Source organism: Puma concolor, chromosome E1, assembly GCF_028749965.1.
Source record: "Puma concolor isolate L17-30 chromosome E1, mPumCon1.1.hap2, whole genome shotgun sequence".
Taxonomy (NCBI): domain Eukaryota; kingdom Metazoa; phylum Chordata; class Mammalia; order Carnivora; family Felidae; genus Puma; species Puma concolor.
Genome location: NC_141680.1, coordinates 17,915,976 through 17,928,992, shown reverse-complemented (window position 1 = coordinate 17,928,992; position 13,017 = coordinate 17,915,976). Strand labels below are relative to the sequence as shown.

At 37.2% G+C, this 13,017-nt stretch overlaps 1 protein-coding gene across 2 annotated transcripts in view; it reads left to right on the top strand.

Moving 5' to 3' along the window:
- Positions 1-13,017, top strand: part of TAOK1 (TAO kinase 1) — a 147,471-nt gene that overhangs the window by 124,483 nt on the left and 9,971 nt on the right. For both annotated transcript variants that reach the window (XM_025917974.2, XM_086686421.1), the window contains 2 exons: positions 1,916-2,128; positions 4,058-4,240. In XM_025917974.2, coding sequence (XP_025773759.1) covers positions 1,916-2,128; positions 4,058-4,240 — 396 coding nt within the window. The remainder of the gene's footprint in view (positions 1-1,915; positions 2,129-4,057; positions 4,241-13,017) is intronic.

Below are 13,017 nucleotides of genomic sequence, written 5' to 3'. Positions count from 1 at the left end.
ATATCTATCTACTTGCTCAATTTGAACAAATCAGACTAGATTTTAACACTAAGTCATTCCAGTTTTATTTGACTAAATCGTAACAGTTGTCTCTTTCAGCTTTCTTCAAGACTTTAATGGGGACTAGGGGGACTTTAGTTTGAGTACTTACGTAAGCTGGAGTTGGGGTACCATTTCTGTAAAATGGATTGGGTAAACACTTAATTGCCTACTCGGCTGTTTCTTCATCTGTCATCCAGATGATAGTGTTAAATGATTAGAAACAACTGTAAGTAACTATGTTCTAGTTTTCATTTGAGTTTAGTATTGAGGGATGCAGTTTATTCTTGGTTATAAGTATTAGTATTATTCATGTGAAAAAATTTTCAAGTTATTTTTTCTTATTAGGCTAATATAGAATGATAATTTTCTTGATATAATATTTTAAAAATAAAAACTTTTAAAAGAACGAATGTTATACAGAGGCAGGAGAGAATGCCTAAATTGTATTGTTTGATTCCTAGCTAAGTTGGAAGAATTTTGTTAACCAACGACAGCATTTAAGTGTGGTACTACCAAGCATAGAGTTTTGCTTGGTCTCTACTAAGCAAGAGTTTTGCTTTCTAGCTAGACAATTCTTGACCCTTCACAGAATAAAGTATATGACTATGACATAGTGCCTCAGTTGGTGTGAAGTATGGAAAAGGGCTGTTTGAGGTTGTAGTATTACAAGGGGTGGTGAATAGTTCCTTGACAAGTGTTTTACTTTGGTGTAATACGTGCATTTGTTGCACACTGAATCAACCAATCAATATCTAGCAGTATTTATATTTAGGTAAAATAATTTCAAGTGTAGTTTCTGCCTTAGTGTAGTAAATGAATATATTCTCATTTACAGGCTTACTCAGTATACTTTACAGAATTATATCTCATCTTGTTAAATCTTATTAAAACCTGAGTTCAGTGATTAGCAAAAACTAAAGCCAAAACTCTCTGTTTCGGAGCTCAATTATTTTATCTCAGAAATATTTATGTAGCTCATGGCTCTTACCACTCCAAGAAAGGATGTCCTCTCCCTTGCCCCATGACTTTATTTTTTTTAATTATTTTTAAAATTTTAAAATTTTATTTAAATCCAAATTAGTTAACATATAGCATAATAATGACTTCAGGAGTAGAATTTAGTGATTCGTCGCTTACATATAACACCTAGTGCTCATCCCAACAAGCGCTTTCCTTAATGCCCATCACCCATTTGGCCCAGTCCCCCCCCCCCCCAACACCTCATCCCATAACTTTTGTTTGACCTTTAAAAGGTTAGTTAACTTGACTGACTTTCAAGTTTTTGCTAAGGATGTTTCTACCTAGTTTATTTCCTTAAGGAAAAGAATCGTATGAAGCAATATTAGTCTGTTACTAATACCCTGCTTTTGTGGAATCTGTCATACACTATGTAGTTAGAGTTGAGGTTGTTATTAAAAGAAATTGAAGCAAAGTGTTTCAGATATGGAAGAGAGTAAATATGCTTATTTTCTGCCTCAGAGATTTGATAAAATATTGTCTGGCCAATAAAATACTTTGCTACATGTAATCAATGAGAAGAAATTTGATTTTCTGTCATTAATATATACCATAATCAAAGCTAATTTTAATACCTGCTCATCACTAAATTTACTAACAAAATTATGACTATTGCTTGAAGTCCTGTGATAAATGAGGTTCTTGATATTTTAATGTTTTAAATTAGAGCTTTTGTTATAAAAATGCATAGAATCCAGTGGTTTGACCCAATAGCCAAGTGTAAAAGTACCTGCAACGTTACGATCTGACCTTTTTGTTTTCTCCCTTTCTCCTAGTAGCCTTTCTTTTAATGAAAACCTAAGGTATACCAAATGCCAAATGTTAAAAATATATGCATCTATTTTTTTCTTCCCAGTCTAAAGAACTCCAAATAAAAAAGCAGTTTCAGGATACCTGTAAAATCCAAACCAGACAGTACAAAGCATTAAGAAATCACCTACTGGAGACTACACCAAAGAGCGAGCACAAAGCTGTTCTGAAACGGCTCAAGGAGGAGCAGACCCGGAAGTTAGCCATCTTGGCTGAGCAGTATGACCACAGCATTAATGAAATGCTCTCCACACAAGCTGTGAGTTTGTTTTATTTAGACAAAATAAATTTAGTGCTCCTTTCTTTCTACCAGCAATGAAATCCCAGCAATTAAAATACTAGTTAGAAATGATACTTCTCCTGCAGCTTGGGAAATAATGGTGATGGTCCATATTCTTCCTTCTCTGAGCATTGCTTGGAAGTATGCATGAAGTGTGCAGAATTCTTATTGATACATTCAGACATGAAGTTTTATTTATTTATTTTTAAAATCTTTCCAGGGAGGGGTGCCTGGGTGGCTCAGTCAGTTAAGTGTCTGACTTCGGCCTGGGTCATGATCTTACCATTCCTGTTCCTGAGTTCAAGCCCCGCATCAGGCTCTGTGCTGACCTGAGTTCAAGCCCTGCTTCGGCTCTGTGCTGACAGCTCAGAGCCTGGAGCCTGTTTCAGATCCTTTGTCTTCCTATCTCTCTGCTTCTCCCCTATTCATGCCCTGTGTGTGTCTCTCTCAAAAATAAACAAACATTAAGGGGGCGCCTGGGTGGCTCAGTCAGTTGGGCATCTGACTTCAACTCAGGTCATGGTCTCACGGTTCATCAGTTTAGGCCCCGCATCAGGCTCTGTGCTGACAGCTCAGAGCCTGGAGCCTGCTTCAGATTCTCTCTGCCCCTCCCCAGCTCATAGTCTGTCTATCTGTCTCTCTCAAAAATAGATAAACATTTTTAAAAAAATTTTTTTAATTAAAGTCTTCCCAGAGAAGTTTCTCTTTTTTTAAATTTTATTTTGAGAGAGTCAGAGAGTACATATGCGCATGCGCACGCAGACACACACACACACACACACACACACGCACACACACACGCACGCATGCACACGTGCAAGTTGGGGAGGGGCAGAGAGAGAATCCCAAGCAGGCTCTGAGATGTCAGCAGATCCACCCCCCTCAGAGCTGGAACTAAGGAAGTGTGAGATCATAACCTGAGCTGAAATCAAGAGTCAGAGGCTTAACCAGCTGAGCCACCCAGGTGCCCCAGAAATAAAATTTTTTTGTTTTGTTTTTTAAGTTTATTATTTATTTTGAGAGAGAGAAAGCACAAGCATGAGTGGGGAAGGAGCAGAGAGAGAGAGAGAGAGAGACAGAGAATCCCAAGCAGGCTCTGCGCTATGGGCACAGATGCTGATTTGGGGCTCAAACTCACAACCCGTGAGTTCATGACCTGAGCCGAAGTCAAGAGTTGAATGCTCTATTGACTGAGCAACCCAGGTGCCCCTAGACACTAAGTTTTAAACAAGCTCTCTGCCAGTGCCTCTTAGCACATGCCTGTTGAAGCTTATCCAAAAAGCATATCAAGATTGGAACAGCAGCTTTGTTAGGTAGTGGGCAAAAAGTAGTACTATATTTGGAATCCAAATGGTAACATTTGAATAGAAATGTAAAATATTTTCTATATAAGTTTTATAAACATGTTTTTTTGGTATTTTAGAGTCTGTAGGCCAGGAAGCAAAATTGAGGATATTATGTGGATACTTATATAGCTATTTAAAATGTAACTACTTCAAATGTAAAAACCATTCTTAACTAGTGGAGTATATAAAAAAATGAAAGCAAAAAAACCCAGCTGCTGCCCAGATTTGGCCAGTAAGCTGTTTGCTGGTCCCTATGCTGTAGTTATTTTCATTGGAGAGAAAACATTCAGAGTCATACATATTACCTGATCAGATTCTAGATTTTTCTTAAGAAAAATATGGTTATTTAGCCATCTTCCAAAGAGCTGATGATAGCTTTACCTTCCTAAAGATAAAGGTTACTAGACCTTCCTTTTTCAGAGATGTTCATTCCACGACATGAGAGAGAACAATTGTATATCCTACAAAAGAGTAGTCTGTCTTCTTTCACACCTCCTCTTTTCCATAGGTCAGGAATAGAGAGCTCACAGTTGGATATATTTGTTTTCCTTCTCTCTTTCAGCTACGTTTGGATGAAGCACAGGAAGCAGAATGCCAGGTTTTAAAGATGCAGCTGCAGCAGGAACTGGAGCTATTGAATGCATATCAGAGCAAAATCAAGATGCAAGCCGAGGCACAACATGATCGGGAGCTTCGAGAGCTTGAACAGAGGGTCTCCCTCCGCAGGGCACTCTTAGAACAAAAGGTATGAGTAATATGAGGAAGGTAATTGTGCTAGTGTTTGCTTTTAGCAAAAGCATTTTATACATATTTTTCATATTGACAGAGGTGGCATTGGATTGTTTTCATAATACCATATTTCCTTAATTCTAGTTTTGGTAGCGTTTTGCTTTTTCTTTAAAATTATTGATTTGGGGGGCGCCTGGGTGGCGCAGTCGGTTAAGCGTCCGACTTCAGCCAGGTCACGATCTCGCGGTCCGTGAGTTCGAGCCCCGCGTCAGGCTCTGGGCTGTTGGCTCAGAGCCTGGAGCCTGCTTCTGATTCTGTGTCTCTCTCTCTCTGCCCCTCCCCCGTTCATGCTCTGTCTCTCTCTGTCCCAAAAATAAATAAACGTTGAAAAAAAAAATTTTTTTTTAAAAAAAAAACAACTAAAATTATTGATTTGGGTGCTTGGATGGCTCAGTTGGTTAAGTGTCTGACTCTCGGTTTTGGCTAAGATCATGATCTCAGGGTTTGGAGTCGAGCCCTGCATTGGACTCTGCTCTGAAAGCGTGGAGCCTGCTTGGGATTTCTGTCTCTCTGCCCCTCCGTGGTTTTCTGTCTCTCTCTCTTAAAAAGTAAACACTTAAAAATTAAAAATAAATAAAATTATTGATCCAATAATTAACCTTATAATTATTGAGTTCTAAACATCAAGGAAATATAATTAAGTAGTAATTGCTAGAAAAAGGAATATGGGGTTCTGTGAAGACAGTTGAATTGGGAGAGAGTAGTTCTGGCTCCGTGTTCCTCACTTCTTTTGTGTACCTTCTCTCGTTAAGGAGATTGGGGGTGAAAAGGGAGATTGGAGAAAAACTTGGATAGTGAAGAAACAGAACATTAGTAATTGCCTGGGAGAAGCAGGAATGAAGCATCAGGAATATATACTTGTACATCTTGGGCCTGTAACTGTACAGATTGGTGGAAGATTATTAGAGGGCAGGAGGTAAAACCAGTTCCACACAGGTGAAAAATCAGGGTGAAAATGTTACTTCTAGATGTATCTTCACTTACTTATTTTTTACTTATTCTTTGTCAGATATATTAAAGAACAGAACTATAATCTCCAAATTCATTTCATCCTTTAAGGTAGTAGAGCTGTGTGTGAGTATTATGTATGTTTTAGGGTAAGGGTGATGGGCAGAATTTTGAGAGGAAAAGTATTTGTTTTTAGAAGTATAGTTAACCCTTAACGCAGGGGTTAGGGGTTGTGACAACCCATGCAGTTGAAAATTTATGTATAACTTTTCTTACACATTATAAAATTGACCGGAAGCTTTACCGATAACATAGTCGATTAACACATATTTTGTATGTTATATGTATTGTATACTGTATTCTTACAGTAAAGTAAGCTAGAGAAAATAAAATATATATTTTTTTAATGTTTATTTTTGAGATAGCGCAAATGGGGGAAGGGCAGAGAGAGAGGAGACAATGGATCCGAAATGGGCTCTGTGCTGACAGCAGCAAGCCCGAGGTGGGCTTGAACTCATGAACCAGTGAGATCATGACCTGAGCCAAAGTTGGAAGCTCAACCACCTGAGAGCCACCCAGGTGCCCCGAGAAAAAAAATATATTATTGAGAAAATACATTTACAGTACTGTACTATATTTACTGAAAAAAACCCACATGTAAGAGGATCCATGTCATCCAAACTTGTGTTGTTTAAGGGGCAACTGTAGTAAAATATCAGTTGTATCTAGGATTCAGAGCTATGTTCAAGAATTCCTGGGCCATAAGCTCCCAACAGCTGGTATAGTCTTAGGTCCATTGTAAGTGAATACTTTTCTAATGGTCTTGCCTAATGAAAGTTGTCATTGTTTCTGGATAAAAATACAATGCCTTCTTATATTAAAAAATAATAGTCTCAAAAAATCCACTAAGATGTTACTATTTCCCTGGGACAGCTGTCTTTATTGCTGGCTTCTTTGAGAGGTATTTGCTTCTATAAATTATCTCAGTTATGTTTCTCACTCAAGATGAGAAACATAGAACACATATAAAATTTGAGAAGACTCTAGTTTGGGATAAGCAGGTGGCTCTGTTCGTTAAGTGTCTAACTCTGGATTTTTGCTCCGGTCATGATCTCACAGTTTGTGGGTTTGAGCCCCACATCAAGCTCTGTTCTGGATTCTCTCTCTCACCTCTCTCTGCCCCTCCCTGCTTGTGCTTTCTTTCTCTCTCAAATAAATAAACTTCAAAAGAAAAAAGAAAAATCTAGTTTGTACTATGTACAGATTTCATAAATATGATTCCAATTTGAATATTTAAAATTCACTGTAAAGTTCTGTCTCTTATGCTTCAAAATTATCACTAAAAGGAAAACTTCTATAGTATTGTAGAAATAGTGTTGTGAGAGAAATATAGGTACTATTATAATATATTTGTATTTTTATAGCTCCACCTAGTGGTTGAGAGTTAAACAGTGCTAATTAGTATCTTACTTAGGTACAGTCTTATTTCAATATATGAACCAAAGTTTACATGTTCTGCAAAGCCTGGTGTAAAACTGTACCCACTGGTAAAGACGCAGTGGTACTCTCCTACTGTGTAGGAGTACTACTCTTACTGCGTAGGGGTACTGTTAGTCCATTTTGAAAAGCAGTTTGGATGTATATGTTGAGCTTTAGAATTGTTAAGTATTTAATATTTTAAGAATTTAGTCTAAGGAAAAGAAATCCAAAATATAGGGGGGAATATACATAAAAATTATCACTATAACGTACTTCATAATGGTTTAAAACACCTAACCATCTAGGTTACTGGAAGGATGGGGGCTCAGGCAGGGGTGGAGGATGGATTAAATGGGTGATGGGGATTAAGGATGGCACGTGTTGTGATAAATCACTAAATCCTACATCTGAAACTAATACACTGTATGTTAACTAATTGGAATTTAAATAAAAACATGGGAAAAAAAGAAAAAAATAAAACACTTAACCATCTGAAATAGAGATATAATTAAGTAATTATGGCCAAGCCAATGAAATCTTCTTACTCAGCCATTTAAATGATGGCTACAAAGACAGTATTAATATGGGGAAATGCTTATGATATGTTGAATGAAATAAAAATGACAAATTATACTTAAAAGTGAATTGAAAGAATGCTAGTAGTGGCAATATTAATACAGAGATTTGAGTGATTCTTCTTTTTTTTATTATTTGAGAGAGAGTGCCCGCAAGCGAGTGGGGGAGGGACAGAGAGAGAAAGGAGATAGAAAATCCCAACCAAGCAGGCTCAGCACTGTCAGTGCAGAGCCCGATGAGGGCTCGAACCCACCAACCGTGAGGTCATGACCTGAGCCGAAATCAAGAGTCAGACACTAAACCAGCTGAGCCACCCAGGTGCCCCAATTGGTTGTTTTTTATTTTTAAAATATTAACTTTGATAATGGAAAGTGCTTGTGATAATTTAGTATTAATAATAAAAGAACAATAGGGTGATAAATAGTGCTTTGAGTTGCTGCTTGATTTTTAGGGCTAATGTTTACATTTCAAGTGAAGTGCATGACTATAAAGTAGTTGGGTCATTTGGCAACTACCAAGTCCATGTACCTTCTCTACAAAAACTTTGAAAATTTTTAACAGCTATTTTTCTGCACTTTGTACCTACTGGTTGTACAGATAAGAAACAGTCATCTGAAAATAGAGGTGAAATCAGAGTTGTTCATAGATGAATAACAATTCTCTTTGAAGATTGCTTTCAGCCTCCAAATGAACCAAAAATTGTTCCTTTAGGTTGTTGAGACACCAACAATGTAAGCTGCACTTGACTCACATGAGGTCTTATTACAACTTTTCTTGCTTTTCCTTTACATAAACAGCAAGATAACATAACTATAAATGTTAAATTCCATGTGAATTTTATACATGCATGAAAAGTGGCAGAATTTTATACATGCATAAATGGGCTTTTTTATTATCATTGAATTTTCTTTCAGTATTTCACAGCATCAACAACATGGTTGGTAGGTGTTTTTGTTTGTTTGTTTTGTTGTTGTTATTGTTTTTGTTTTTATAATTTTTTGAGGGGGAGGGCAGAAGGAGAGGGAGAATCTTAGGCTTCACGCCCAGTGCAGAGCCAGACGTGGGGCTCGATCTTATGACTGTGAGATCATGACCTGAGTGGAAACCAAGAGTTGGATGTTCAACCGACTGAGCCACCCAGGCACCCCTCAGTATGTCACAGCACCAAAAACATGGTTAGTAGTTTTTAAGTAAGAATCGACAATTGGAATATTTTATAGGACCTTTCTTTGTGGAACATAAAAATAATCACATTTAATTTCAAAGGAGATGGGTTGGAAGAGCCTTTCAAAAGTCTTAATTATGGTAATTCTTATCTACCCAGTGAAACCACCTTTCTAATTTTCAGAAATAACTAACATCTTTTAAAAGAAATGGGAATTAATATAGCCCATCACAAATCTTAGTTTTCATTTTTATCTTGTTGAAAAATGTTCTGAGTTTAAGTGACAAAACTAATCAAAATTAAAACTGTGCTTACTAGATAAAAGGTTGAGAAACATTAATGTGTAAAATATATATGTATATATGTATCTGGTTGCTGTACCCCAACCAGACACATAGATACGTATATATTTTTAAGTAGGCTTCACACCCAGCACAGAGCCCAGTGTGGGGCTTGAACTCATGACTGTGAGATCAAGACCTGAGCTGAGACCAAGAGTCAGATGCCTAATGAACTGAGCTGCCCAGGTACTCCAGTGTGTTTAATGCTTTTGTCATGAGTTTCCTTCATAATATGCAAGACATCTGGATCAGTTATATACTTAGCACATTCTCATCATTTATTAGATCCCTTGAATTAAAATAAATGCTTTTAGCAAATGGATTTTTGAAAGTTTTACATAAAAATATTTAAAAGAAAAATTTGAAGTTCTTTGAATCCTTAGAGATATGTAAGTTCTATATGAATCAGGTATTTTATATAAAGAGAGTAAAAGTGGAAAATTATTTTACAAATTCACAATCATTTTTCTTAAAACTTGACAAGCTTAGGGGCACCTGGCTGACTCAGTAGATCATGCGACTCTTGATCTCCGGGTTGTGTGTGAGTCCAAGCCCCATGTTGGGTGCAGAGATTACTTAAAAATAAAACCTTAAAAAAAAAAACTTAAAAAAACAACTTGACAACTTTAGAAAAACATAAATAGAAATTAAGATGTCTTTAGTCCCACCATTCAAATCACCACAGTTAACAATTTGATGTCTTTCCCTCAGGAAAAGCATCCATGTGTAATCTTAAGTTCTTCTTCAGCCTTGGTATGAAATGCTTAGTGTAAAACTTTGTAACACTTTAGTACTTAGAATGTTCAATAATTTTCATACTCTTCTTACTGGAATCCATCTGGCCATAATAATTATTATTTTATCATTTTCTCGTGCCCTTGCACGTGTTCCTTCTGCTGAAAATATCTTTTCCTCCCCTTTGTCTTCCTGATAAATCTGTTTTCTTCCTTCAGAATCCAGTTTCTGCCACCTCCTCTGAGAATACTTTGCCCTCGTCTCTCTCCCTTATAGAGTGAATCACTCCATCCCATTTTATTTTTGTACCTCATAAATTCGTTATTATGTCTTACCACATTCTATTGAGATTTTGTATTTGCATGTGTCTCCCATGCTAAACTTCATATTCTTTAAAAAGGGTACTTCTGAAAACTTGATACATAAGAACTAAACATTTGTTGAATTAAAGTTCTGCAGAGAAGTGACTATTGGCTTAAATCATCAAATACCTTGATATCTGATTTAATGCTCCTTTATCTCTTTTTATCTTTTAAAAACTGTTTATGGAAATTTTCAAACATACACAAGTAGGAATTAGTACAATGAAATCCCCAAGTACTCACCACCCAGCTTCAACAGTTATTAATATTTTGCTAATTTTTTCTTATCTATCCCCCTGCTCCACACGCACAGCTTTATGTGGTGGAGGCAGGAGGTGGGGAAGAATGTCTGGAGTATTTTAAAGCAAATTTCAGCATACCATCATTTGACTCCTAAATATAGGTAAAGACTTTTTGAATTTAACATAATGATAATTCCATTGTGATGTCTAAGAAAATTCATAATAAAATTTTAATATTGTTTAATACTCAGTCCATGCCTAAGTTTCCCCTTTCATCTCAAAAATGTCTTAAGTTGGTTTATTTGGATTGGGGCCCAGACAGAGTCTACACATTGCATTTGGTTAATTTTTTTTTTTTAAGTTTTTAAAATTTATTTAGAGAGAGAGAGTGAGCTGGGGAGGGGCAGAGAGAGGGAGAGACAGAATCCCAAGCAGGCTCTGTGCCACTAGTGCAGAGCCTGACATGGAATTTGAACTCCTGAACTGTGAGATCATGACCTGAGCCAAGACCAAGAGTTGACTGCTTAACCAACTGAGCCATCCAGGCACCTCTGGTTAATTATCTTTTAAGTCTTTTAGTCTGTAACCACTCCTGCCCCCCCCCCCTTTTTTTTTTTTTAACTGAGGATTGGATCATTTACTCTGTAGGAATTCTCACATATGAATTTGACTTATTTCATTTTTGTGGTGTCATTTAATGTATTCCTGTCTCCTTTACTTCATATTTCCTGTAAACTGGTAATTAAATCTGGAGGCATGATAATATTTAGATTAAACTTTCTTTTCTTTCAAAAAATTTTGCAGGTAATTTTCATAAGGGTTACTGTGTACTTCCTTTTGCATCACATCAAGAGATACATAATGTCTAGTTGTCTCACTTTTAAGTGATATTAATATTGATCAGTGGGTTCAGGTTTTGTCCATCTGATCATTCAAGAGTTCTCTATCAACCTTTTTTTTTCATTATCTATTGACTATTATGTATTTTTTAATATTAAAAAAATCATATACAGCCAACTATCTTTATTTGTAATACCTTCCAGTTTTTCAGAACTGATGATGATGGCTACCCAGCTATGAATCTTTAGCTACATAGAATCTTCTCACTTTTTTAATGAAAACTTTTTAGGTTTTTTGGTTTGTTTGTGTTCACTTAAAGTTTTGGTCTGTCTAGAATATGGTATTAAGATGGGGTTCCATTTCCTTCTAGATAATAGCCAATGTGCTTGCATTATTTTTTTTCCCATTAAATTAAGTACTGCTTTTGTCTTGCATTAAAAGCCTGCAAACTGAGATCTTCATTCTGTTTTACTAATTATCTGTTTCACACCAATACCATATTTTATTAGAGTGACATTATGGGATGTCTGATAGGGCTAGTTTCCCCTTACCCACGTTTTTTTTCATTCATTTTTTTACCTAATGAATTTAATAGCCATTTATGATAATTACCTTGATTTATTTTTTTAAAGTAGTGTCTGCACCCAGCATGGGGCTTGAACTCAAGAGTCACCTGCTGTACTAACTGAGCCAGCCAGGCACCCCTGCCTTTGCTTTTAAGAATTTGACTTTGCGGGGCGCCTGGGTGGCGCAGTCGGTTAAGCGTCCGACTTCAGCCAGGTCAAGCTCTCACGGTCCGTGAGTTCGAGCCCCGCGTCGGGCTCTGGGCTGATGGCTCAGAGCCTGGAGCCTGTTTCCGATTCTGTGTCTCCCTCTCTCTCTGCCCCTTCCCCATTCATGCTCTGTCTCTCTCTGTCCCAAAAATAAATAAACGTTGAAAAAAAATTAAAAAAAAAAAAAAAGAATTTGACTTTGGGGTGTCTGGGTGGCTCAGTCAGTTAAGTGTCTGACTTTAGCTCAGGTCATGATCTCATGGCTCATGAGTTTGAGCCTGCATCGGGCTCTGTGCTGACAGGTCAGAGCCTGGAGCCTGCTTTGGATTCTATATCTCCCTCTCTCTGCCCCTCCCCTGCTCACACTCTGTCTCTCTCTCTCAAAAATAAATAAACATTAAAAACCAAATTAAAAAAAAAAAAAAGAACTTGATTTTAACCTGAAACTAATGTAACATCAACTATATTAAATATAAAATCATCTAATTTAATTAAAAAATGTTTTTTGGGGCGCCTGGGTGGCACAGTCGGTTAAGCGTCCGACTTCAGCCAGGTCACGATCTCGCGGTCCGTGAGTTCGAGCCCTGCGTCGGGCTCTGGGCTGATGGCTCAGAGCCTGGAGCCTGTTTCCGATTCTGTGTCTCCCTCTCTCTCTGCCCCTCCCCCGTTCATGCTCTGTCTCTCTCTGTCCCAAAAAGTAAAAATAAACGTTGAAAAAAAAAAAATTTTTTTTTAAATGTTTTTTGAATGTTTATTCAACATTCAACAGGCTCCAGTCTCTGAGCTGTCAGCACAGAGCCCAACACGAGGCTGAACCCATGAACCGTAGGGTCATTACCTGAGCTGAAGTCAGACACTTAATCCGACTAAACCACCCAGGCACCCCTAATTTAATTTTTAAAAAAGAACGTGATCTTACACATTAAAAAAAATAAATTGTACATGATTCCTAGAGTACATTTCTTTAATTTCTTTATAGAATTTTAAGTTTTTATTTATTTATTTTTAAGTAATCTCTACATTCAGTGTGGGTCTGGAACTCATGACCCTGAGATCAGGAATCACATACTCTTCAAACTGAACTAGCCAGGTGCCCCACATCTCTTTATATTCTTAAATGTGCAGGGCATCTGGGTGTCTCAGTTGGTTAAAAATCTGACTCTTGGTTTCAGCTCAGGTCATGATCTCACCATGACCTCATGAGATCGAGCCCTGCATTGGGCTCTGTGTTGACAGTGTGGAGCCTGCTTGGGATTCTCTCTCCCTTGCTTT